Below are 26,873 nucleotides of genomic sequence, written 5' to 3' on the forward strand. Positions count from 1 at the left end.
TTTGGAGACTGGGGTGTGGGATTAGAGGAAAGAAGAAATCTTCATAGCTGATGTAGGAGATGATCTTAAAACTGACTGAGATTTAATTACACCTAATAACAGTATAAGCAGCATCAGGGATTATAACTTCAGTCTGCAGAAAATCACCTTGGCAATGGTGGAATAAGTGGTTTGTGAACAATCAATGTGTAACAAACAAGTTATTCTCCTCTCTGAGTGCAAATACTGTTGAACAGCTGTGTGCAGGTTCAACTTTCCAGCAGAGAAAGCTGGGAAAGACTGGGGCAGTCTTATGGCATCAACTCACATGTGATGCTGACTAAATGCAGATGGCTTAAGTGGTTCCTGTCTTCAGTTTTATGCTTTGCCTCTTTCTCAAAGACTGCTGTTGCTGCAGTGGTGCTGGCTGAGTGATATATGAAATATGTGTGTTTACATTTGTAAGCCAAACTGTAAAAATGTGTTTGGGAGCAGAGTCACATAAGCCAGCACTTGTAGCTGCTAAAATTCTTGTGGATGGGAAGTACGAGCGGAGCATTCCTTGTTTGCTGGATGCAGCTGAGAAGCGGTAAGTGGTAAAAATGACTGTGATTCAAAATGGGCAGACAAAAAGTCCAAAGTTTTATTTATTAGGGCTTTCCATGTTGAAAACCTGTTAAATTGGATCAGGTAGAAAAAAGCATATCAGTAATTGCAAGAGTGTGGTTTAGCATGGCTAGAAATGGCAGGGATTCTCATGACTGTTCCTGTCCTTTGCCTACCTGTGAAAACTTTCATCTTAGGCACAAAATGCCGACAGCTGGGGGCATTATTGACAAAATTATTTGGAGCAAACGTTAGTTTTTCAGAGCAGCAGTCTGAGTCGCTGGGGGGGACACAACATTGATACAGAAGAGCTAGAAGAAGTTAAAACTACAGACTATTTGCAGGAACTTTGGGATTAGCTCTGGGTCTAGACTCTGACATCTTGACACCAACTTGGCAAACACTTACAACAACTGCTGTAGTGTGATTTTGCTATTCTGTGCCGGGGCCTGGGCAGGAGCATGTTAGTCCTGTTGCCACACACATAGAAGAGCCTTGTTGGAAGGCTGACAGCAAACACTAAGGATCAGCTTCTCCAGCATTATCAGGAACCTGTGGTCATTTTTTTCCTCATATGTTGCAGAAGTGCAAATATTAGTGATTCATCCACAGCAGGATAAAGGAGTAGGGACAGTCAGTGTAGTCTTGCAGGAGTGGACTACAGAGCAGCTGAATCCTTCTCAGAGAGTAGATTTTCATACTAAGATATTAGGTAATTGGAAAATCATCTGGCAGTGTTGGTCTCCAGAAAATGTAGCATCTCCGTGTCATCCCTAGGGAAAGGTCTTCTGAGTCCAGAGGAATTTGGCATTCTGAGTCAAATACTCCTCTTCAGGTGAGAGGACCTGCTGAGTGACGGATTCAGGTATTAGCTGATTACAGCAGACATCCAAGACCTTCCCAGTACTTGATGATGGCCATATGGCTGCTGTGCTCTTTGCAAAAGCCTTGGCTGAAGGAAAGGATCATTTCTATGGATATAATCAGAACACAGCAGGAACCATCATCAGCGTTTCAGTTCCAGGCACTGATGTGTTACAGAAGACAGTCATGAGAGCTAAGCTGTCGTGCGGCATGGGAGAGTGTTCATCGGCATCTGTGTGGGTTCTTGGATCAGCCAGAAAGCAGCTGTGAACTATTTCATGGACAAGTTCAAGGTTTGCTTACTAAAATATCAAGAAGCTTTGACTGTAGCACAGTTTCCAGTTAATGAGCCTTCCAGCTGATGGGTAATATGGGATTCTAGAAAAGCTGGCTGACATGCAGCCAGCATGTCCTATTCCTCTTGGTGGCTTACTGATCAACAGTTGATGGAAAACATTAGGTAGCTGAACACTTCTCATATTGGGCTTTAAATGAAGACTTGATCTGATCGGTTAAATAGAGCTCCTGGCAAGACACAGAGGAAACTCTAGAAACCCCACAATGCAGAATAGAGGGGAGAAAAGTGTCTTTTTGTAAGAACAAATTTAACTTGATCTCTAGGAAATGAGAAGATGGTTTTGGATGATCAGTTGTATGTTTGAAAGCAAACGTTTACAAGAAGCTGTCTGCTTTGATTCCACTGTCCCACAAGGGTGGAAAGCAAAAGTCTGCTAAACCTAGTGGGTTTAGTAGTTTTATTTTGGTACATTCACTCTTCAGTAATCGTACATTGGCAGGAATAGAGTTACTTTGGGGGAAAAAAAAAGATAGTATATACATTTTTACAGACAAAGAAAATCCTGCATTGTCTAAAAAAACATGACTCCTTGAGTGATGGGTCACTGAAGCCTGGTTTCTGGTGGCATCCATTGTTCTCCATATCCTCTCCTCCCTCTCCTGGAAAGCTGGCCGTCCTCCTCTCCCTTCTTACCCTTCCCCATGCTCTGTCCTCTGACTTAGGGCTGGTTCCCAGCAAGACCGAGCTAAGGCAGCGATGGGTCCCTCTCTTCCTACTGCACTGTCCTGCTGGCTCCAGTGCCGATCACACCTGCAAAAAAAGTCTTCTCTTTTTTTTTTTTTTTTTTTTTTTTCCCCCTGCACTGTTTTTCTGCCAATTTGCTGATTATTTTAAATAACTGGTTTATAATCTGACCTGCAAAAATTTAGGATCAGTCTTTTGGAGAGAGTACAGGAAGGTTAATAGCATTAACCAGAAGCAACAAAGAAAAAATTGCATCCCTTAGCTCCAGTTCATAGTTGTTCCTCACCCTACAGAGAGCAATGTATGTTATTAATGCTACTAGTAATCTTACCTGATTTTGCATCTCTATGTCTTCATCCGAGGGAAAAAAAACCTTAAGTACACAATTAGCTCTAAGGATATGAATAGCTGAAATTCTGAAGAAAAAGAAAAGGGGAGCAGAGTCAAGCTTATGGAGGGTCACAATAATCCTGACAATTTTGTACGAAGATAGATTCTCTTTTCCTGCTGCTTTTCCTATTTACACTGAGATGGTTTGCCTAAAGTAGCCACTTGACATGCTCAGGTTGCCAGAAGACAAAAGCTTTGAGAACTCTGCTCAGCACCTTGCTTTTGTTACTGTTCTGGCTTAGGGTTTGGGCTGGAATTAAAAAAAAAAACAAAAACAAAACCACTAGAAAAAAGTTAAATATTTGCTGATGTGTTTCCTGCCTCCCATTCACTGTGTTTCAGAAAATCTTCAGAAGAACTGGACATGGATAAAGTAACAGCAGCCATGGTACTCACCAGTTTATCCACCAGCCCCTTGGTCCGCAGCCCTCCTGTCCGACCCAACGGTAAGCCTTCAGAGCAGTGCCTGGGCAGGGGCTGCAGGGAGGGGTGCCAGGGCTGGGGGGGGGGCTTGTTTCCAGTTGCGGCTGTGGTGGAGGACACAGGGTGAGTGGCTGTCTTCGGGCAGTGACCTCTGCATGCTGGGGATCATCCTGAGCTTTGCTCTGACCTAGTCCAGGTCTTTGGTGCAGCGTTGGCAGAAATGAGAAGGAGTCTTTTCCATAACTGTAGAGCAGCTCCAGTTTATGAAACGGGAGATGCCCTGTTTCATAAGTGGAGATGAGCGCTGCAGAAGGTCTACTGCCCTCACTGAAATGCTAATTTTTCAAAGAGCTTATTTGCATTTGCACATACGCAGTAAACATGACAGCAGTTGTTCTTGTCCCCACCCTGTGGAAATCGGATCAGATTTTACTCAACACTACAACGAGGCAAAGCACTTCCAGACCACAGCCCTCGGCCGAGAGGCCGTGCACTAGTGGTCTGCACCGTGACAGGTCTGTTTCTGCCAATGCAGGATTAGACCCTCAATTCCTGTGCCCTTTGTAACTCTCTGATGGTCTACCATCAGGTCCATAATCCCTTAAAAGACTACTCCGTTCGTGGTATAGCAGAAGATAGACAAATAAAAATAAATCTAAAAAGTTAGTGGTAATAATGAAATATAATTATTCTGTGCAAGCTTGACTGGAGTTACAAGAAATTTTTAACAGTGTTATATTTTAAGGAATAATTTAAATTAGGACACCCTTGTTAGGATGTCTCACCATTGTTTGTATGACTCTGGTTTTTCTTACTCACTTGTAACTGTTAAACAGCACTAGATGCCCTCCTACTGTAAATAACTGGAGGACTTTGAGGAATACTTACAGATGTGAATTAATAGGGAAGTAGTCTTTGCATTTCTTCATGGAAGCAGGGGCGATCCACTGAATGATGTACTTAAAAGGAATTTGAATTAAACATCCCAGCTTTAAAGATATTTGAACAAATAGTCTGGTTTTTCCATTTCTTTCCAGAAAATGTAAGTTTTACCCATTTAGCTGGAATTCTAGCCATGAACCCCCATGGCTCCTGTTTGTGTGCTTTCCAATGTTGAAAACCAGACATATTTATGGAGTACCACTGCTCTGAGGAGCCCTGGGAAACCTCCGGCAGTGACATCCCTAGTGACTGTCTTGTCTCAGGGCTGGAAGTTGCTAGCCCCCAGGGAAGGCCAATGGAAGGGTGAAAGCATACCTGCTATCCAGCTGCTCAGCTCTCAGCCAAAACCACAGATGAAGACGGATTCATGCTGATGTGCCAGGCAGGGATTTGGAGCGGCCGAGGCACGCACATGTCCCACATCGCATCCCTGGTCACGAGGAGCTACTCTGGTGTGGGGCAAGGCAGAATCTGCCACCTTTGACAGTTTGAGCAGCTGACCCTTGTCAGGAGCCGTAGTGCACATTAGCTGGCAGCTGTCAATTGGAAAGATCTTCCAAACAAGTCCTTTTGAATTGCTAATAGGTAAATGGTAGCTGTTAACTGCCTTTGATATTTCTTCATGCAGTCTGAGTGCTCTTTGATGTTTCTTCAGGTAGCTTGTCTGCTTGTTTCCTGAAATCTGGGAAGACTAGCCTGAAAAAGTAATTCACATGTTTTCAGTAGTCACAGACAACATTTTGAAGCTGTTGTCGGGCACCTTCTCCCTGAATATCTTAGCTTTGCCTGAGTGAAGACTTACTAAAGACTTAAATAAAAGTGCAAAGATTTGATAACTTAAAGCTCATTTGGTATTGCAAGTCTAGGCTCTGATCTTAGTAATATGAGCTACAAGTGTACTAATGATTAATTCTTTCTACATGCTTTTCCAAAAAAGGGCAGTAAGTAGCAGTGTAATTACAGGAACATTTGTTTAAGCAAATGGAACTTTGCCTAGAAGTAAAAAAAATAACATCAGCATTAATATTAAAGTCTGATCTGTGCTGGAATTACTGGGGACAATCACCCATGTAAACTGGATCAGAGTTTGGCCCTTGTTTCCTTGCAGCTGAGTAATATATGGTCTGGTTCTCTTTCACGCAACTCCAGCAATGTGAAAAGAGCCCCAAAATAAGAGTAAGTTGCATTTATTTATATTTTAAACTTCTTTACATTGACAGATTTGTTAGTATTAATGAGAACCAGTGTTTGGTTTTTTTCTGTTGTCAGCCTCATTCAGTCTTTTCCATACTACTTTAAAAATGTTCTTGATTTACATCTCTTTCTCAGCAAGGTGAGGAGAAGCTGTAAACCTTGAGAATACAAAGTGCCACCATAAATGTGTCAGAAAGTAGTAGTTGAAAGAGTGCCGTTTCTTTTGTTTTTCTGAAGAAATGGAAATTTTAAGCTATGCTAAGGTCACAAGTTGATACCAGATGTACTTCTTGGCTTTGGCACAAGACTCAAGTACAAATACTTAAAAGAAACAAAAACCACCTCCATTACAGTCACATGAAGGCTGTAACCATGAACGAAAACATGACATTTTCATATGTTAACTTATTAGCTACTGGAAATGTGTATGTTCTTTTCCAAAGAGGAATTTGGGGGTGGAGGGAGGGTTGATTCCATTTATGCTCTGTGGCCCCCATCAGCTGCCTACACAAGGGGGTACTTTCATGCATGTGCTTACGTGATGGAGCACTGCATTCTGTTTTGTGAGCAGCTGATGTTAATGATTAAGGGTTTCATCCAAAACCAACTGAATCAGGAGAAAGAAAATAAAAATTCATTGGTTTTGGGTTAAGCTTTTGGTCGCAGGTGGTAGACATTATTTTCTTGCTGATGTCATTAGTTAAATTTATCTGTAAGAAATTGAGAAGGAATGAAGGACTGACTTCTGCAGAACTCTTAAAGGCAGGCGCTGGCTTGGAAAGACTCCTGTCTCACACTGTAGAGTTTCACAAACAGATAAGATGTTATTTGCTTGCCAGCTCCAAAGTTGGATATTGCACAGTACTGAGGCACCTACAGTGTCATTGGGAAAAGCTTCCAGTGCCTGACTTGAGGAGTTGCTGCACCTAAACCATCCCTGCACGTGTGCCCGAGCCCTGGGAGAACCTGAAGCTTTCGGCAGAGCTGCCCATGGTTGCACTGCTGGACACGCTCAGGCCATACCTTTGCAGAGCTGATGACCTACATACTCCTCTCCTGCCAGAAGCCCTTTAGGGATTGGGAAGAGTGACATGCCAATGTCTAACGCCTGAGGACCTCAGGAAGTGAAGCATGGCTCAAGCCGTGCCTCAGGCTGCGAAAGCAATGCCGTTACTCCCACCCACCATGTTGTAGAGTAACCCGTTAGTTTGAGTGTCTGCTTACCACCTAATGTCAGGGGAACTGCCGCAGTGAGGAGGGGGTTCCTCCAGCGAGTAGGTGTGGAGGTGTGCCAGTGTCTGTGCGTCCCACTTCTGAAACCAGATGCCCAACAATACACCTGTATGAAGAAAAAGGGATATCCTTCCAAGGATACATACCACCTCATTTAGAGATTCAAAGTAGGCAGAGGCATGTGCACTGGGAGATTATGAGAAGACAGAGTGTAATTATGGTTTTCTTTGGTGTTTTAGTACTGGGATGACAATCATGGTTTTGCAGATCTGCTTAGTGTCCTGGGGCTCAGAGTGTATGTCCCCTTCCCAGGGGATCTCCTGTTGGCCCGTGCAGTGGCTTGGAGCTTGCTCTGATGCCCCACCACAGTCGTGTGTTCCTGTTGAAAGTTGAGGATGGATTTGAAAGTTTTCCCTTAATCATGCATGCAATATCTGACTGCTTATTGCGGTTTGTGCTCCAGAACGGGTTATTTTTCCAAACCCATCGTTTCTTTATAGAAAAATAATTTGTTTTTTAAAAAAAACTGAAAAATCAAGTGTGGAAAGTATAATTCGTGTGCAGTGGGATAGATGTGGTTGTCCTCTCTAGACCCAATGCTTTTGTTTTCCGTTATTGAACTTCAAGTTAATTACCAACATGGCATCTAAGCCTTGGATAAAAGAGCTCCTTAGCCCTAACACATGATGCTGTTGTAATCATGGCTCTTGTTGTTCTTGACAGAATCCCTAAATGGATCTTGGAAAGAAGGAGGATTTGTGCCTTCTAGTACCAGCAGCAGTGGATACTGGAGCTGGAACGCTCCCAGTGACCAGTCCAACCCATCCACCCCATCTCCACCTCTGTCAGCGGATAGCTTCAAAGCTTTTCGGACACCTTCTCAGCCAGATGATGGTATTGATGAAGCTGAAACAAGCAACCTTCTCTTTGATGAACCCATTCCTAGGAAGAGAAAGGTTAGCCTCATGTTAAATTCCATATGCATGGGCAGGTGGGATGTTGCTAGACTTATTTTGCCATGAGAAAGGAAGAGGTCACCCAAACAGCTCTGTATGTGTATCCCTCGTTGGCATCCAGTTAACATAGGTACTTAGCCTAGTCACTATGTCTTGTTCAACCTAGTCACCTACTGCACACACGTTCTGCCATCAGCACCACATATTTGCTGGCAGATGGTGAGGTTCTACAGAGCCTCCTGCTCAGAAAACACTAGAGTGATTTCCAGAAGGTGTTGCCTCTGGCCATTCAAGGGATTTCTGTCCTACTTTGGCAAGTTTTTTGTATGCAGGATGCAACAGGCAGCCTTTACATGTCATCACAAAAACTGGATATGGCCTTAATACTTCTTGTTCCCTGAAAGTGCTGTTTGTCTGACAGCATGTCAGATACCTTAATACTGTGAAGCTTTCTCTGTGCAAACATATGGAGTGAAAAAAGGAGAGAGAGATCAAACCTGATGGCTTTTGATACAGTATTAGCAGTGGCCAAATTTATCCTTAGTAGGAGTGCAAAAGCAGACTAAATAAAACACAACGTAAAAAAAAAAAAAAAAGTCCAAAACTAACCCCCAAAAAGCACCGTTATGCTAGCAAGCAAGCTCCTCTCGAAGAAAAAAGAAAACAAAGAGATGGCACTAGTCCAAGTTTCCTTCCCTCCCAACGCAACAGGACAGATTTTACATAGCAAGATGAAAAAGGGCTTTTTGTAAGGAGAAAAAACAGAGAATTTATTCTTCTTAGTGACTTTGTTTCTGGCTCAGTCTGAGACAGTTAATTGCTTCATCACCAGCAGGAAGAAGTTTTAATGATTGTTTCAACCTGCTCAGATTTATCCTTTTGCTCCAGAAGTTGCTTATTTGCCGACCCACGCTGTTCTGCCCCTGTTTGTCGAAGAGGGGTGTAAAATGTTTGTGCTTCTTGCTAAAAAGGAAAAAAAAATATTTGGAGGAAACCTTTGCTATAATAATTTAGAAGTTAGAGGTGACTGTTAAACTAAAGACAGAGATGATTTTGAGGGGTGTGGGATAGGAGGAGTAGGAATGCAGAAGTGTGCTGGTTTGCCTGTTACTTCTCAGTTAAAGTTCAGCTTATTAGCATCACTCTTATTGCTCAGCTGTGATGAGACAGATGGGTTTGCAGCTGCCATCTTTATTGTTTTCTAAGTTGTCTTCGAATATTTCTATTTATGTACCCACCACAGATCTATTACACTATCTGTTCCGGTTTGCAGGGATTTTGCCCTGTATGGCAAATGTTTAATTTAGATAAATAATAACACTACCTGCCAAACTTTGTTTTATAAATGAACTGCGTTTCCTGCAGACTTTTTTAGTCTGGCCCCAGCATAGTACTTTATCTGAGTACAGCTTTGCACCTTTAGAAGCTGAAATAAAAATGTTCAGGTTATTTCTTCTTCCAGGCTGCAAAAATCAGAAAGAATAAACTTGGAAATAGAGTGATTGGTAACCTTACTTTTACTCTTTAAAGTTTCTTCCATTTCATGTTTGGAAAATGTCATGTTAGCAACCAATTCCCATTAAGAAAGTTGTTTGCTTAAAGGTTTCCACTAATGTAGTTACTCCTCACCAAACCATTTATGTTCCATTATTTTCTTAAATAAAACATTAAGCCTGATTAGGCAATTTTTGGACTAGTCAGAAATGGAAGCATGGTTTATGTTCTGTATTTCTACTGAGTGAGATTTCATTGGGTTACATTAAAATGCATGGGTTTTTGCAGACTCCTAGCACTGACGATAAAGCCAAAACCACAGCGGAGCTACGAGATTGGTTTTACCATCAAACTGGAGATTGGTATTAAACCATTCTGTGTTCATAAAGATGCATATGGTGTTCATGATGTCATATCGGAATTCCTAAGATGTAAATGATAAGCATGGTCTTCATCTTGTTGCTGTGGTTGGTTGTGGGGTTTTGAGCTGATGATAGTATTTTGTATTATATAATAAAAGTGAGAAATGTATCATATCAGAATTGCTAGATAGATTATATTTAATTTTAGGAAAAACGAGTTCTGTATCTATTTGAATGGTAGTTGTATTATCAGATCAAAAAATTATAGAGGGAATTTATGTGTAATTTATTCCAGAGTAGATGGTTTTCATACAAACAGCATGATCACGTACCTCAAATCTTAAAGCCCTTAGCATCCGTACTTTCAAACAGATGTTAGACTGCCAAGTAACTATGAGAATGTGCTACTACAATCAACTTACATTTTAAAAAGCCCACCAACTGAGATTTTTAAAAATTATATTCTAACCATCCTCTTTCTAGCAAATGCTGAAACTTACCATCTACTGTCATGCAGTTCCAAAGGGTCCAAATTGAAGAAAGGACCAAGTCAACTTTTGTTCAAGAAAAAGTGAAGCATGGACTTAACTCTAAGGATGTGCTTGTTCCCTTTTTTTTTTTTCTTTTCAAATGAGCTTTATATGAATATATTCTTCTAATCTTACATGTAACTGAAATTATAGGATAATAATACAGTATTTTGAAGCTCTTCCTCATGTTTTCTTTAATAATGTGTTCTGTAACAATAGAGAAAATTATTTTTGAGAAGCACAAATCATTTAGATTTTTTTTTTAATTTAGAATTTACAAAGTAGATTTCATTTGGGGGTAAAATTAGCTTTTAAAAAACCTACAGCTCTACACCTTCTGTGTTGTTTGTTACCCCGTACTGTGCTTTAAATTAAGACATTTTCTCCAGAGTCTTCAAAATATTGAAGATTGGGCTGGTTATAGCCTTGTTGGCTGTGCTCTAAATCAATGATAACTCAGTTTAGGCCAATGAAGTTATATTAAAGAATATAACAAGAATATTAAAATGAGATTATACACATATTCTTTTAGAAATGCTGAACACAGCCAGATGGCTTCTCATTCTCTTGTCCATGTAAGGGTCACAGCAGCTTCTGAACAAAACAAAAGGAGGTTTTGCCAGCTCATGGGTGAACATCGTCATAGCAGAAGCTATGGTTTTCTGGCACAACATTTTTTATGTGTTGCAAAATTCATCAGCAGAAGTCTACATAAGAGCTTGCTTTAGGAAGATCGTAATTTAAGAAGATGCCTTGCATTAAATGAGAAGTCCTGATCAGTTGTTCTTTGAAAGGCTCCAAAGAAGTGTAGGAAGTTTTTATATCGTCTACCTCCTTTAGCGGGGAGACAGAAACTGGAACTTGTAAGTGAAAAAGCCATGCCAAAGAGCGGAGAGGTAAAGTTTTGTCACAAGCTGCTCCTGCAGCTTTTCACTGGGATTCTGTTGAGTTCAGTAGGATGACATTGTTGACAGAGACTATTACATCATTACAAATTTGGAGTTAGAGGCTCTGAACCTTCACAGTGTTTTGTAACTGTATATCTGGTTTGGGTGGTTTGGTTTTCTTTCTATCTTCCATAAAACTAATATTGCTTTACTCATAATTTTCAGAACTCCATGAAGGTGATGTTCAAATGCCTGTGGAAAAACTGTGGGAAGGTACTGAGCACAGCTGCAGGGATTCAGAAACACATACGGACCATTCACCTTGGGTAAGAGAGCAGTCTCTTCGGAAGTCTGAAGGGTTTGGTATAGAAGGGGAGCGGTCACACTTGGCTGGGGAGATGAACTGGGTTGTCCTTGGCTTTTCTATCTCAGATCCCTAGGTTTCTGAGGAAATTGCAGAGTAGTGCGTCAAGGTGAACAAGAACTTATTCCAACAGCGAGGCATTTTCTTTCCCGAACTTTTGTGAACTTCGCTAGAAGGTCAAATACAGCTCTAGGTCACACTGCACTTTCCTCACGGCCGCACAACTCAGTGGCATTTACTTTGTATGTGTTATCTGCACATCACATCCGAGCTGACGCTGTGCGAAAGACAGCAGGTTTCAGGGTCTTGTGTGAATACTTTCCAAGCCTTGTTTCACATCAGATCAGATTCTTGCGCTAGTTCTGAGCCAAATTAATGCAAAAAACCCCAAACAAACCACCTAAGAAACCGAAACTGAGCTGCAATTCCATGAGTTACTTGGACGAGAAGCAAAAGGGAATGAAACTTGTACAACACAAGCTTGTTTCAGAGCTTTAGTTTGCAACTGAAATCTGTGCAATTCACTGAGTGACCTAGCTGTCTCATATATAGTTATAGTGGGGACCCACGGTCTTCACCTGTTAGTTATGTGGAAATATATCTCTGTTGTGTAAGTCTGTGTTACCCAGTGCTTAAAAATTAAAGTGACCATGAGGAAGTAGTCTGGTGTGGAGCCCAGGAGAGTCTTGCAAAGGTCATAGTAATTGCTGTTGGGGTTAGGCTTTGAAGAGTGAACAGCGAAACAGCGAAAACCTCTCAAAATGCAGTTATGAATGTTGCTTTGTCCTTTTTGTGGCATGGGAGAGGGAGAAGTAAACAGCAGAACTTCCCTGGAATTTGGAGTTTGTAACTTTGCCAGAGAGAGGAGTTCTGGTGAGTGACTGGCTGTGGTCTGATGGATGGCACTTCTGGTAGAGCCTTTCAAACCTGCTGAACCCATGCTCTCTCAATGAGTTCTATTGAGTAAGGTGATGAGAGGACCACAGGTAGAGGTATACAGGGAAGCAGGCTGAAGAACTGTCATGGGGCTGGTTTTGGGGTGCATGTCTGGAAAAGGAGAGGCTCAGCATTCAGCCATGATAAGGCCATGCAGGCAGGAGGATGCTTAGGGCTCTCAGATTTCCCATATGGAAGATCCAGGAGAAAATACGCATGTATGAGCTGTGAATTACCTCTATAACATGTGGATTATGAATGTGCTAAAATAGTGGTTTGTTTTGGACTTCAGGATAATGTGTAGCCTACTGGGAATTACTGCTTTGACTGGGCTGCTTCACTCCTAGCACTTGCACTCAAACACGCAGCAGGTAGTGCCAGGGATGCAAGGGCAATGAAACCTTTTACATCTCTTCCTTCAGTAAGTCTACTTCTGGAGAGTAGGACCAGAAAGTCCAGCACTGGCAAGCCAGCCTGTGTATGTCCTTTCTCTACCTGTGTCCGAGTGAGTTGCATGGTGACACTGTTTTCTAGCAGCTTCTTCTGTTATGCCAAGGAAAGTTACGGTGAACTGTGGCCATAACTATATTTGGTTTAATTAAGTAACCTACGATGAGATTACATATTGTTTGCCGTAACATTAGTGAAGTATATCTTGCCCATGTTTGTTATCTTTACCCGTCCTTCTGTGGCTGCTCTGTCATTTCTGAAGTCAAAGTGCATAGAGCTTCTTGTTAACTTCAATAGTTAGGAATGAGAAGCTGATATTTAATCTCAAGGATAGAAGTTAAACATCTACTCCAAGGTCAAAGAATTAGTCAAGGATAACACAGAGAGAAAAAAAAAATCTAATTCCTACTTCTCTTCCCTTCAGACTAGATGATTTTTTTTTCCTCTTGTCCTTCCCTGCAGCCAGAATGCTGATAAAGTAGGTAGGGTTGAAACTGGGAATATTAATTTATTGACAGTATGAACGTATTTGCTCATGCATCTAGAACTTAAAATTTACCTTGGGGTTCTTGCTTTCATTTAATCAGTACTTCATTCTTTGTCTTGATACAGACGTGTAGGAGAGTCTGATTACAGCGATGGAGAGGAGGATTTTTACTATACAGAAATCAGGCTCAACACGGACTCAGTAGCTGATGGCTTAAGCAGTCTCTCCCCAGTCTCTCCATCTTTAGCATCTCCTCCTTCCTTTCCCACCCAAGATGCAATCCGTCCTGAAACTTCCTGTGCCAAAACCGAGACTAAATTGATGACACCTCTGAGCCGCTCAGCTCCTACCAACCTCTACCTCGTACACACGGACCATGCTTACCAGGTAACGCTAGTGAGAGTGAACTCCGTTGATTACACTAATGTCATTAATGTATAAAGAAATGTCAGATCACAGTGTTTGGGTTTTAAAAAGCCAAGTCTAGTTTTAATGAGTTGAAAAGTTTTCAGGGCAGCCCAAGGGGTTCGTCTCATTTAAATTTAGATGTCCACTTCTGAGCTAGTTGTTTGTTTGTTTGTGCTCCCCTTAGATTTTGGGGTGCTATTTATCCAGCCACATATAGGTGCATACTTCAGGTTGAGAAGAGTTGCTCTGTGTATCCCACTGCCTACAGTAGTTAATTCTCCAGTGACCATAAAGAGGGCCCAAGGTGATGTGCTCAGATATGGTCTCGGGCATTGTAAAAATTCTCATTCAGTCAGCTGAATCCCTCCCAGAGTCTTCATTTCAGCTCTCCTTGTACTGGATGTGTCTGTAGGCAAGTACCCAAGGGATGCCGGGAACAATTCATTTCCTTTATTTGTACAGTGCGAGATGTCAGTTTGCATATGTGAAGTAGAGCAGGAAGAATGAAAAGGCATATATGGTATCCTCCTACTCTTAGAGGTAGTGCTTTGCAAATGGCAAAAATCCAATCAGATCCAAAAACTGCTGTTCCAAAATCTTCCAACTAAGTTCAGACAGAAAGCATTAATTTTAAAAGCACACTAAAATTTGACATGTTTTGGTCTGGATACCATATGAGAAAAGAAGAATGGAGGCTTTGAAGTAGTGTGGTCCATGACCTGCATATGCACTGGAGACTTGAACTCTGTTAAATTTATCAGATGCAATAACTTTTGTATACAGCATTGTGCAGATGAAACCTTTTTGTTGTGTGTTTGGAGCAGGCCCACTAAAAGGGCAGAGGGAACCACAGAGAATTCACAGGCTCATTGAGGACTCTTGTGCATGGGTGCATCTCAGGTGGAAGCTGCATCGGGTGGCACACCAACCTCAGGACTGATCGAGCCAGCTAGGAGAAAGACTTTCTTCTCAGTCTAGCTTAAGCCCTGCCTCTCTGAGTGATGCACCAAGTCTAGGCTGCTGAGAAGAGTCTCACTTCATTTGGGATTTGCACTTACGACAGTCTTCCCTGCAATTTGGAGACTCAATCCTTTTTTTATAAGCAAGCAGCCTTGGCATAAAGCACTTGCCTAAGGAAATCCTAGTTCAGATGTTTAAGCCTCTTGAATTGGATTTGAACTGATGTATTCCATGACACAAGACTGCAAGTGTCTGATCCCTGTCTCCTTTTCACGTTGCTCTGGTTTCAATACGTCATTTCATCAGCGAGGTGTGACACAGTCCATGCTGTTCAAGGCTTTCTAGTTGGAAGCTGGAGGTGGAGTCCCTGCGCAAGCATTCTGGTTGTCCTTGGAAAGGAGGCAGCTTTTGCAGGGCAGGGCAGCGGCGTCCTGTGCGAGGGTCCCTCTAGCCCAGCAAGAAGAGCGCTCGCCAGGAGGCAGGCTGGAGATTCACCAGCAAGAGGAGGAATTGAGCCCAGCTTTCACTGACAGCATTTAGGCATTCTTGGGAGTAATCTGTTGTGTAAAAGGCAATAGAAGAGAAGGTGACGACAGCATCTGTAATACCACCATATTTCCTGCCATTTGCTTGCTGAAGTGAGCCATGTACAGAATTTCAAAACTTTTTTTACTTCTGGTATCTGTATCAAAACTGAAAGTATTGAATGGGAATGTAGTGATGAAGACAATCTCTCATATGAATGAGAACATGAAGGTGGACGTTACTTCACTGGCAGCGAAGAGGGAAAATTCACAGCTCAAGGAACTCGGATAAGGGAGGCTGAATAATGTTAATCCCAGGATTCCTGTTAAAAAAAGGAAAAAAATATGGAACCCAAAGCTGGGCTGCAAGAATCCTAAATAGATCTCTTAACTGCCATTTCCCATATGACTGGAAAATGGCAAATATAATACCTGTAGTACGAAGGGTGTAAAGGGGAAGTGAGCAGGCTAGTCCTGACTCTCTTCTCTGACCCAGTCCTATGGATGAGGAAAGATTTAGAAGAATAATGGAAGAAATTGTGGAAAGTACAGCAAACGAGGTGAACTGCAATGGAGGAACTCCAAAGAAAGATTATGCTAGAACAGTCTAATCTTCCTTGGAGAAGGTAGCTTCGTAAACAACAAAGAAGCGGTACAGAAGAATAAATCCCTCTGGATTCAAGGAGAGCATTTGATCTTAAAACATGTAGGCAGTATTTGTTGGGCTAGAGATGAGATTTAGTGTAGGAGAGAGAGCTGGGGAGCCAGGGAGAGCAGTGGTAAGTTATTTTGAAAGGACTATTGAACGTTATTAGTGCAGTTGAATGAAAAGCTGTATTTGGGCCTGATCTCATTAATCATTTTGGTACTAGACAAATACTATAATAAACTTTGCTGATAAAGAACTTGGGAGACGTCAGCAGTACAGGGATTTGTATAGCATGCTTACGTGACTGGGTGATCTTAAGAATAATCAGGTTTGGATGCAGTTTTATGGTAGAACATGCAATGTCCTGTACCTTAGGAACTAATGAGATTTTTCTGCTATAAACTGGGGTAGTTAGAAAATTATGTGAGGAGGAAACCTATGTTCATTAATCAAGCACAGAATGATCATGAGCCAACAACAATAGAGTTGTGAAGGAAAAAAAAGTTGTCAGCTTTCTTAGTTAAGAAATACCTAGGAGAGACAGGGATTTTTAAAGCCATTTTACAAGACCCCTGGATAACTTCAGCTGAGATCCTGAGTAGAGTTCCGGTCAACCAACTTCAAGGATGATGGGCTCCAATTAGAAGAGGTAGAAAGAAGGTGATCAGAGCGAAGAGAGAGGGCAGGGAAGACACGGAGGGCCTCTGCAGCCCAGGGACTGACAGCTTGGGCAAAGCAGGCGCAAGGAGAGGATGGGATTGCTGCCTGGGAAGAAAGTGAGAGGACAAACATGAGAGGGGAGGAGAATGAGCACGTGCTATCTCAGATATAAGGGCAATTGGCACAAATAAATAATTATAAATTAACCATGAATATATTTTGATTGGAAATTAGATGGAGGTCTCTAAGCAAAGTGCAATCAAGGTGTAGAAACTCTTCAGTTTGTTGTAATGTTATGGTTGCTTACCTTAGGGAAGAAATTGTCTAAAATGTTAGCCTGAAAAAGGTGACTGTGCTTGATCAGCAAAGACGCACGTCTGGGAAACAAATGAACAAGGTGATTGACTGTCTAAATCTGATCATGTCTGAGGTAGATATTTAGGCACTGAGAAAAAAGAATTGAGCACCATGGTATTTTAGGCAACTGCAAATTACAACAATTTTAAATTTCTCATTCTTCATGTTTCATTATGAAACTAGTGCCTGTACCTGTTAAATTTAGCTACAGAGGAACTACAGGCGGGCTCTTCCAGCGTCGAGGATTTCCCTTGCAGGTCTTATTCAAACACATGAGGAAGTCGCCGTGCTGACCCCGGCTTTGAGCTGATGTCCTGGTGGGATGCTGAGGAGGGGCAGTGCCACCTCGCTGGCCACCCAGCTGCCTCCAGTTGCTTCTGGCAGGAGTGCTGTGGTCGTTCCCTCCTTCCCGTTTGAACAGGGTTGTGATGAAGCACTACTGGTACCATCTGGAGGTGCCAAATTTTTCTTGATGCCTTTCAGCAAGGTTTTTATGTTTTGTGGAGCTCAGTGGACGTTAGCTCCACACGTCTGTACGGATTCTCTTGGCGCTGTCAGCAGGCTCGGCAGCCCGCAGAGCATCGCTGCCGCAGACGGAAGCATCCGGTGGTCTCGGTTTCTTTTCCTTGGAGAGACTCCAGGGATTGCTTCAGCACTTGTTTACTCTGAAGATTATCTTTAATGGGGACTATCAGGTTGTAGTTTGTCATCACTTCTCTCTGCCTGGCGGCTCAGGGAAGCGCTCTCTTCCCTGAAGTGGTGAGACAACTTCAGCAGCCTCAAACACAAACACTACTTAAATAAGTGTATTGCGTTATTGTCAGGCGCAGGCAACTGAAAGGCAGAAGTAAAAGCTCATTTTTAATAGCACTTTATTTATAAACCAAGGAGCCTTTTTTGTGGTGAAAGCTTGAAATTCAAGAGTCAAAGGGAGCCTGTGTTCATGGTGGCCACTCGTGCCCCTGCTAGGCAGGGTAACTGCAAAGGTGTGAATTTCCTGACTCTGTAAATTAAATGGGATTCAAATAGGATCAGGGAAGAATTCTTGAGGGCTCATAGCCCAGTGAGAAAACCAGAGGGAAGGCACAAGATGAAAGATGCTCAACAGTCTGAGCTCATTATCGGGTATTGCACCCCAGGGCAGCACTGGGTATTACAGCCCAGCTGGGAAGAACATAAAGAGTTCAAGGGGCCCAGGGGTCCTTCAAATGCTTGCTTTAGCTTAGTCTTTTAAGAGCTGGTTTTTTTGAATCCCAAGGATGATTTTCAGCTCCTTGTTTTTAATAGGAAAGACTGTTTTAATTGGGATGATTCTTAACATATATCTAATAAACAAGAAATGGCCATCCCTTACGGTTGATCATTAACCCTGTTGTCCAAGAAGCCTTGCCAACTGGTCTTCAGTTGTTTAAACCAGCTGCTATCAGTTTAAATACTGCCTTGTTTATCACTGTGGAACAGGTGATCATTTGTAACATTTTTTGCTGCTAGCTGGCATTATTTAAAAAATTATTTGTATGTGATGTTTGATTTTCTGTGGGTTTTTATCAGATCTAGCTTTTAAGGCTTTTGCATGGATTCTTATGAGAGCTATCGTCTTTCTCTAAACAAGGTTTTAAGAACAGTGATATATAAATATGTCCCTTCTTACTGGCTTATCCATGATTATCCCTCTCATAAGGGTAAAATGCTTGTCACCATGCAGTTCTTTTCCACCCCAGAAAGTCTCTCATAGCTTTACAGTTTCAAGGAGTGAAAGATCCCTTGAAATGCTTTTGAAGAGGAATGGTTCTTCTTACTGGAATAATATTTTCTTTTCACACAGGCCACTCCTCCGGTGAACATTCCAGGGTCAGCAAAATTCACTCCCAATGGCAGTAGCTTTAGCATCTCTTGGCAGTCGCCTCCAGTTACCTTCACCGGCATTCCAGTAAGTGAATGACAAAAAAAGAAAGAAAGAAAAAAATAATAAGTTTTTAGAACTTTTAGTTTTGTTTCACATTGTCTCACGATAGAAGTAAAATTGACATAACAGATACTGAAAAGAAACAAATTAAATATATGCCTAGTTTGCCAGCATGGCTGATTTTAACACTTTTGCCAGTCTCTTTAATTCAGTACAGTTACTTTTTTTTGCATCAGTGTCTACAAGCAGAAAATTGGATCTATAGTATACATTTTTTAAACTATATGCTTACAAAAGACTGTTCTGGTAGGTGCAGAGCGTGGCACTATAATATGCTCCTTCTTGTGCCACTAAAAGATTTCTTACAAAACTAGATGGAAAATCAGCAAGGTGATGGTTATGTTAACAGACTAAATGGATTCAAGCAGTAGGGCTGTTACCTAAATGAACTCTGAAGATGAAGCATATTTGAAAGGCAACTGAAAGAAACAATAAGATAAAATGCAAAGTCTGATTCTAGGAGGCTACATATATGTAGCCCCTACTGATAGCAGAAAATTGTTGCTTTATACAGAAAATACGTTTAATACATATCGTACTTTGATATTAATAATATTGCAGTTTGACAACTTTTTAATGAAGATGTATTAGATGTATGTATTAGATGTAAATTCAACTCTGACCCTTTCCTCAAAAAAGCTGGTGTACAAGGCCTAATTGCATGAACAGCACTGCAGAAGTGCAATGTTTGCTTAAACATGGACTTCCAGTAGTCCTAAACGTCACACAATGTAAGTGTAGATACTGTAGGGGGAGTTAAAAACCTTTACGAAGAGTTCAAAGGGATTAGGCTTCTAGTGCCTAGCATGGCGAATACTAAATGTAAATGTGAATCACTATTTATGGGTAATGGAAAATCTTCTGTACAATAAATAGAAATAAATATTAATGTAGCGTATCCTAATTTTTATTGGAAAGCATTTTTCAGTATAAATTGATATTCTCTAATCATAAACCTTTTTGATATCATAACATCTCACTTTAATATTACACTCTATGAATTTATGAATTTTAAAGTGTGTTATACACGGCACATTGCTCATCCAAAGAACCATATAGCTTTTTTTTCTCCTGACAGTGAATAGTAGACATGGCAATAAGAGATACTGTTTCCCTCCCTTTTCTTCACCAAGTGAATCTCTAAAGCTTCTTACTGTCAACCTTTGGCAAATCTTGGAGATTTTCTGCAGAGGCTGTGGCATCCTGCAGGGCTGATAAAAAAATGAAAGTGGCTGAATCAATTACACTGCACTCTGCCAATGAATATTTATTAAATTCCATCAAGGAACAACTAACAGTGAAAGACATCATGCTGGCAGCAATTTCAACAAGAGTGCCTTGACAGAGCATGCTATCCATAAAGTTCCTTGAGAATTTGATTTCCCAACAATGGGGTTGATACAGAGTAATTATGAAACTGGCTCCTTTTGTGGAGTAGCAGAAATTGGTGCCAGGAGTATTGGGAATCTAAAAATGCAATTAGCCACATTGTAAATCAGACGCTTAAGAGGACAGGATTAGACACCTATGCGTTGAGTTTACTTGTTCGAGCAACAATGTTGATCTGTGGCTGTAGAGTTGAGAGTTCTCAAAAGAATTTAAGAAATGCCAAATCACTTTCTGAGAATTGTATGGAGATGCCAATGATTTAAGTACAATTTAAAAATAATCCAAATACAAAGACCTGGGGAAGCAGTGATGATGGCAGAATTATAAACCGCTTAGGGAACCATACGAACTGCCTTTATATCTCTGTCTAACAACATTTATAAGGCTGTTCAGCAAAAAAAAAAAAAAACCAAACAAAAAAAAAAAACCTTGTAGGTTTACACACATTTGACTGTTCTGTCATCAGTGAGATCATTTATGAATTACAAAGGCTTGCCTGCAGTGGAAAATCATGTGCAGTGTGTGAGGGTGCAAATGCAAAGCGATGTTACTCTATATTAAATGAAAGTTTCATTTCTCCTGTTTCAAAGTAAATTATATACTGCCTTATATAAAAACAGGGCTCTGTCAACTCCTACCCTTACACTGAGTGTAACTACTTTAGGAAAGCTATAGTATAGGGGACTTTCTCCTTCTTTTACAAGGTTTATTTAAGCCCAGACTATGTGACAGAGCCAGCGTACTATAAACTCGTGCAACTGTATACATACATGGTCCCTGAGATTAGGTGCACATCTGTAGCACCCAAGGGAACTTCAGAGAGTAAGTCCAAACCATTACTTTCTGCCTGACCCTAAATATTTATTCAAATAGTTTTCTAAAATGGCTTTGGGATACTTTTTTTGGCCTGGACGAACCACTGAGCAGTAAAGGATTAGGTACAGATTTGCAAAAGTGCATAGCTCTACACATTTCTTCACATTACTAGTAATGTTGGAATGGGGCCATTCTGTCCTTGACCCATTAGAGGGCTCTTGAATCCTGGTTTTGAACAGGCTTCTTTCTAGACCCGTAGGTCAGCAGTTAAGTTCATGAGAGAGACAAAATTTCAAAATAGTTTTCTTTTGTGTTTTTTTTGACACCTGCCTTAGGTGTTTCCCCATTCATTCCTGTGCACATTGAATTTTGATGACACTGAGCACTCTGTGCTTGCTGTCCTGGGAATGGGGGTGTTCAGACAGACATCATGACTTGCATTAAGCCCTCACTTTTGGGCAGTCTTTAGTAGAGCAGCACCAAAAGGCCGTTGTGAACATGAGTGTGCTTATCAGTGAGTTCCTAAGCGCCTCAAAACAAGCTGTATGTACAGCTGGATCAGTCGGGGTTCAGTATGTGGCTGCTTTAGGCTCAGGGGTATTCACAGTGTCTAACCATAGGCATTTATCTAGGAAGAATAAGAGGAACCTCCAAAGTTGTTATACTTTGTGCTCTGAATCATGCGTAAGTTAGATTCCCAAGGCAAATGGGAAATACACTTTTTCTTACCATTTTCCCAAGATAACTTTGCAGGTGCAAGAGAAGGTTGAGTGTTGGCACAGCTGTGAGTCATTGCTAGTGCGATTCTCTGCATAAAGCAGAAAGGACAAGTTCATGTTTGCTCTACTGCTTGAGACTGAACGAGGAGAAAAAATAAGGCACAGCATGGGGATGGATGAGGAAGACAGATTAAATGATGCAAGTAGGATGAGCGACAGTGGAGTCTGTATCTCTTGCTACTGGAGGACTTAACATAATGACCATATAGTTCCACTTTTATGTAATGTAGGATAAAAGTCTTCTTGAATGCCGGAGTGATCTCTGCTGTGTGATACTGATTTTTACCTGCCTGCTGATAAGACCCAAAAAGGTTGAACAGGAGAGAAGATATCTAAGTTCAATAATCTGTTGTTGACAGATCACAAATCTTCTCTGTAACCATAGTTCCCCCCAGGACATGTAACTGGAAACTCCAGGTCCTCAATTCAAACAAACACTATGGTTTCCCGTTCATTCTCTGTGTTAGACAACACTTCAAATGTGAAAAGCCTTGGAGGGCAAGGATTGCCTTCTCACACCCTCCTCTTAATCTGCTCTTAGTGTCACCTAGAAAGGAGTACAGCTAAGCAGTACTGTTTAGACCTGCTGCAAAGTGTATCAAAATACACTAAAGCTAAACTTCAGTGCAGTTTAGCTGCCTTGGTATGCCAATTTGTGGAAACCATCGTGCAGAGAGACCCTCTCTGGAGAACGCGAGGGGAGATGCAGTTTGCACGCTGCAATTACTGCTCAAGCCTGTTCTATGTTTAGAAGCAATCAGGATAATTGCTTATAACATAGAAGGCCATCAAAGTACTTCTTTGAGGAATATGTTGAGTATCGGTTAGTAGTGGTAGCTATAAAAATTTTCTGGTTTTTAAAATGTTTAAGAACCCTAGCAGAATTGACTAGAGATGTTGCTGGCAATGACTGGAAAACTATGCAGTGTGTGGTAAATGCCAAAGACTAGAAAAGTGTTACTGCTTTGCATTTTATCTTCAGTGTTTCAATCATTCTTAGGTAAAACAAGAGAAGTGGTTGATAAAAGATAGCAAAAAAGTAGTAGACAACAAGCTGCCCTCAATAATCTGGAGTGATAGGACAGGAGTTAGTGTGGTCTCTGGATGTATAAAACATGACTTAGGGTAAGCAGGCAGAGAGAGGGGAAACTTCTTTCAAGTTTTGGAGATACGTGTCAGTAATGGTCTAAATGTGTTCAGAGTGTGAGCTGCACATGCAGTTAAATCAGAAATTTCTGTAGTTACCAGCCAAGAGTGAAAGTTGAAAGAGTGACTGCACTCCATTACAAGTATTAGTTTTTTGCTACTGTGGAGTAGCTATAAAATAGACTTTATATCAAAAATCAAAGCCCATTCAGTAACTCTCTTCAAGTCAGGTCAGTTCCCATTCTTCCAGGTATTATGAGACTTGAAAAGGACAGGGGTGAAAAGTCATAGCAATGCAGGTAACTATGACATATCTGCAGTTCCTGGCTGCAGGAGGCAGTGACTCTGTGTGGCAGATGCCCAAATGAAGCTTGCTACGTTCTGTACATAACAAAAAAAGAGTGTTCATAAATTTTTTCTGGTGTTTTAGATGTAAAGTGGTTGTGGCCTTCACCCAGGAGCAAAATAAGACCCTAGCAGTAAATAATTTAGAAATTACTTAAGGCCAAGCTTTATGCCATGTGATTACTCAAATAATGTTGCTAACCCGCAGGCTCATGTAGGAGGCTTATTTGGAAAGTCTCAGAAGACCAAACTACACCCTTCACTGGGGAACATTCACAAAGGAGGACACCTGCTGAGAAGGTTTACAGTGCAGAATAAAGGAAATAATCCAGTACATCTCGTTAGCTGTTAGATCAGAGGGGCTGCCTTGCATTCCTATTAAAACCTTGAGGGCTGCATCGTAACTGCCCTGCAGCAAACCCCCTGCTCCAAGGCTGTCTCTCTACAAGGAGTGCCAAGTCACAGATGGGAGCAACATGTGACATCCCTTTATTTAACAGGGGGTTACTGGTATTGATCTCAGCACAGGCCTAAGTTTATTTTTCCAGTTATTTTCTTTGCTTAAATTGGAGAAAGTTTTCATAAGAGCTGTTCAGAGTTCTTAAAGAAGAATGAATGCATTTTCTGTATTTCCCAAAATCTGAAATGATGCCGATCTGTATTCTGGTTTGCTCTGTTTGGATGACGGGAAGTACAGAGAAACATAATGGAGCTAATACAATGTACCTAATACTAAATGGTCATCTTTCTAAATAGACCTACAACTTACTTATGTTGTATGTTACGTAATAACCTTCCCTGGGTATCCTTGCCACCATGCATCATGAATTGCATTTTCTGGCAAAAGTGTTTATACTGCATTCATATGTGTATGTTCTTCATAAGCAGCTTTTTTGTCTGTATTGACAGGTCTCACCAACTCATAATCGTCCTGCAGGGAGTGGAGAGCAGAAACAGTCCCACACAGTTCTTTCATCACCGCCTAGAGTAGCATTTGGCTTGAGGTATGGGACCATTAGCTCCTGCTGACAGACCAGCAGCCTCAGAACCTGGAGGGCATTTAGTAAATAAGATGTCAGTGGCCAAAGAAACAGAAAAACCACACCGCCAACTGTGATTGCAGTTGTCAGGCAGTTCCTTACTAGAATCCTTTAGAGTAAGTGTTCTGGACCTGTTTTGCTTTTCATTACCATCAAAGGTAAAGTTCAGGGGAAAAGTGAGTTGTTGCAAAATGAGAAAGGCAGACTGTGTAGCAAAACTGCAGGCCTTCTGCCAGGCGTGTCTGGAGTTCAGATGCAGATCTAAATCGCCCTGTAAAGCAACGCTGCCCAGATTCACTGCTCCAGCTGAAGCATCCTGAACTGCATTATGTGGCTTTGCTTTTTTCCCTGAAAGACTGGGCTGTCTTGTGTGTTCATCACCATTCAGTCAGTATGGTATTTGGCTTCAACTGAATTGTAAGAGACCGTATCTTACAATAAATAAGATCAAAGCAAAGCTTTTTATACCTTGTCTTCCTAGACATAAGCTACATTCGATTCCATTAAAGCTAACTGATGTTTGAATGGAGCCTGCTTTAGAAGCATTCAGAACATTATGTTAAAAAATCAAACTGACACGCTAAATTTCTTACAGTAAAGAAACTCCTTGTTTCTCACAGTCCTAAAGGTGACTGTACCCTAAAACAAGACAAAAGGAAGATTTCATGCTTTTCATTTTCTTCATGACTCTCAGATCATTGCATATGCTACAAACCAAACTTAGGATCTTCCCAATTCATGGATTGTGCCCATTAGTGAACATTCGGTACAAAAAATATATAGGTATGCAAGAGAGGAATCACCAGGCAATTCCCATGTGTGCCACACAGCATGTAATACAGGTATTAAACAATTCTGTCTGTACAGTTACTTGATTTAAAGATGACAGGACAGATGGCGTTGCTGTAGCGAGCGTTGGGTTACTTGTTGTAGCGTTGCTCCTCAGGTTTGCTGGCTTGCTATGTGTTGAATAAAAAAAGTTCCATTTTAACAGTTACTTTGATCATTTTCTAAATTTGTGACCTTTTGTGTGTGGTTATAAGATGGAAAACATGACAATCGTTACAGCTTTAAAAGCGGATACTGCCTACCTTGCTGACTTGGGGACAACAGAGAAGCAGCACACATGAACGTGCTGCAAATGAGGGCAAGGGTTAAAACTTGTTTTCAATCACTTTGTTGTTTTTCAGTCAAGGAGCTCAGAGCAAACCATGAAGGAAGGACTGGCAAACTTAGGAGCTGGTAGCTTTTCCCCTCTTTTGCATAGCTGCTACCTGCTGGTAGTCATGGTCCGCTGCTCAGAGCTCTGCAAAATATTCATACCACAGCTCTACAGCAAAGAGGACTTCTCCCTGACGTGACCTGGGCTGTATTGTAGAATAGCGATGACTATCCGTTACACCTTGGCACTTCACCGTGGCTAAAGTACCATTTATCTAGACTGGGTTTAGTCGCTGGCTGAAGTCAGGGCTGTATGTTCCCAGGACCATCCCTGGAGCAGAGGAGCCGGCTCAGCAGCTGCTGCAGAGGCTGTAGAAGCCAGGCAAGGAGAGGGACTGGTCGCTCGGAGCTGTGGAGTCACGGCCATATGTCTGCCTGCTTCGTCATCTCCCAGTTGACTCGAAAACAAGCCAAATCCCTTTGAAACGCCAGGGGTTCTCTGCCTGCTTCGCTCCATTGAGATTGTTGTCCTGATCTTAGGGTGATAAAGCAAAGCTACAAAAGCATCTCGTTAACAAGCTTCCCTTTCTCTCTGACAGGAAGCCTAGAGGGGAGGGGAAAAAGTGTCGGAAGGTCTATGGGATGGAGAACAGAGATATGTGGTGTACTGCCTGCCGATGGAAGAAGGCCTGCCAAAGGTTCATCGACTAAAGATTGAATTATGCAGAGGATTTGGGGATGGGGGAGGACAACAGCAGAACCAGATTGCTGCAGCCGCACTGTATCACTTCCCATTTTCCCTCCAGTGATGTGGTGTTGGGGGTTTTGGTTTTTTGGGGTGTTTTGGTTTTTTTTAAGAGCTTTGTATTTCAAAGTGAAGCACTTGTAGCCAAGGAGAAGCACTAATCAAAACCTGTGTGGAGCAATAGAGCAAAAAAAAAAAAAAAAGAAAAGCAAAACCAAGGACATACAACAAAATTCTGTCTTACTAAGTATGGAAACCAGAGCAGCTATTAGTGTTTTTCTGTAAAAGAAAGAAAAAGTTAATTTTTTTTGCTAACTCTGTGAGCTACCTGCTCCTTAGGGTCATTTTTAACCATTTCAGTCTCTGTGCTGTGAACGTCTGTATTTGCTAAACTGAACAATTTTTCTTTTCCTGAAACGAAGATCCCTTTTGAAAGCTTTCTAATAAACACTTCAGAGTCATATAAGCTACAGTTTTCTCAAAAAAAGCTGTACTAAGACTGGAGACTGCTAAATAATTCTCCTGATACGTATGATAATGATTATATTATATTTTTGGAAAGGGGGTGTGGGGAGGAGTTGGGATTTTTGTTTGTTTGTTTATAGGAGAAAAGCAAAGTCTGAATTTGCAAGAAGGACAGGCAGTGCTCCTGGAAGATTTTTAAACCAGGCACAGACCAGTGGAGTGGAACAAAGTAATTTTAAGTACCAAATTGGATTTTGATCCTCTAGAAGAAGAAAAGCAGCAATGGAGAGTCACCAGCAGATATTGTCGCAACAAGAAGTTGAG

At 41.4% G+C, this 26,873-nt stretch overlaps 1 protein-coding gene across 1 annotated transcript in view; it reads left to right on the top strand.

Annotated features, from left to right (window-relative positions):
- ZNF704 (zinc finger protein 704) overlaps window positions 1–26,317 on the top strand; it is a 71,955-nt gene extending 45,638 nt beyond the window's left edge. The window contains exons 2-8 of the mRNA XM_010575854.1: window positions 3,224–3,327; window positions 7,397–7,629; window positions 11,128–11,228; window positions 13,265–13,526; window positions 18,523–18,627; window positions 24,048–24,142; window positions 25,939–26,317. Of these exons, the coding sequence (XP_010574156.1) occupies window positions 3,224–3,327; window positions 7,397–7,629; window positions 11,128–11,228; window positions 13,265–13,526; window positions 18,523–18,627; window positions 24,048–24,142; window positions 25,939–26,050 (1,012 nt within the window). The 3' untranslated portion in view covers window positions 26,051–26,317. The remainder of the gene's footprint in view (window positions 1–3,223; window positions 3,328–7,396; window positions 7,630–11,127; window positions 11,229–13,264; window positions 13,527–18,522; window positions 18,628–24,047; window positions 24,143–25,938) is intronic.
- Window positions 26,318–26,873: the final 556 nt, after the last annotated feature.

Source organism: Haliaeetus leucocephalus, unplaced genomic scaffold (genome assembly GCF_000737465.1).
Source record: "Haliaeetus leucocephalus isolate CR32 unplaced genomic scaffold, Haliaeetus_leucocephalus-4.0 Scaffold506, whole genome shotgun sequence".
Lineage (NCBI taxonomy): Eukaryota > Metazoa > Chordata > Aves > Accipitriformes > Accipitridae > Haliaeetus > Haliaeetus leucocephalus.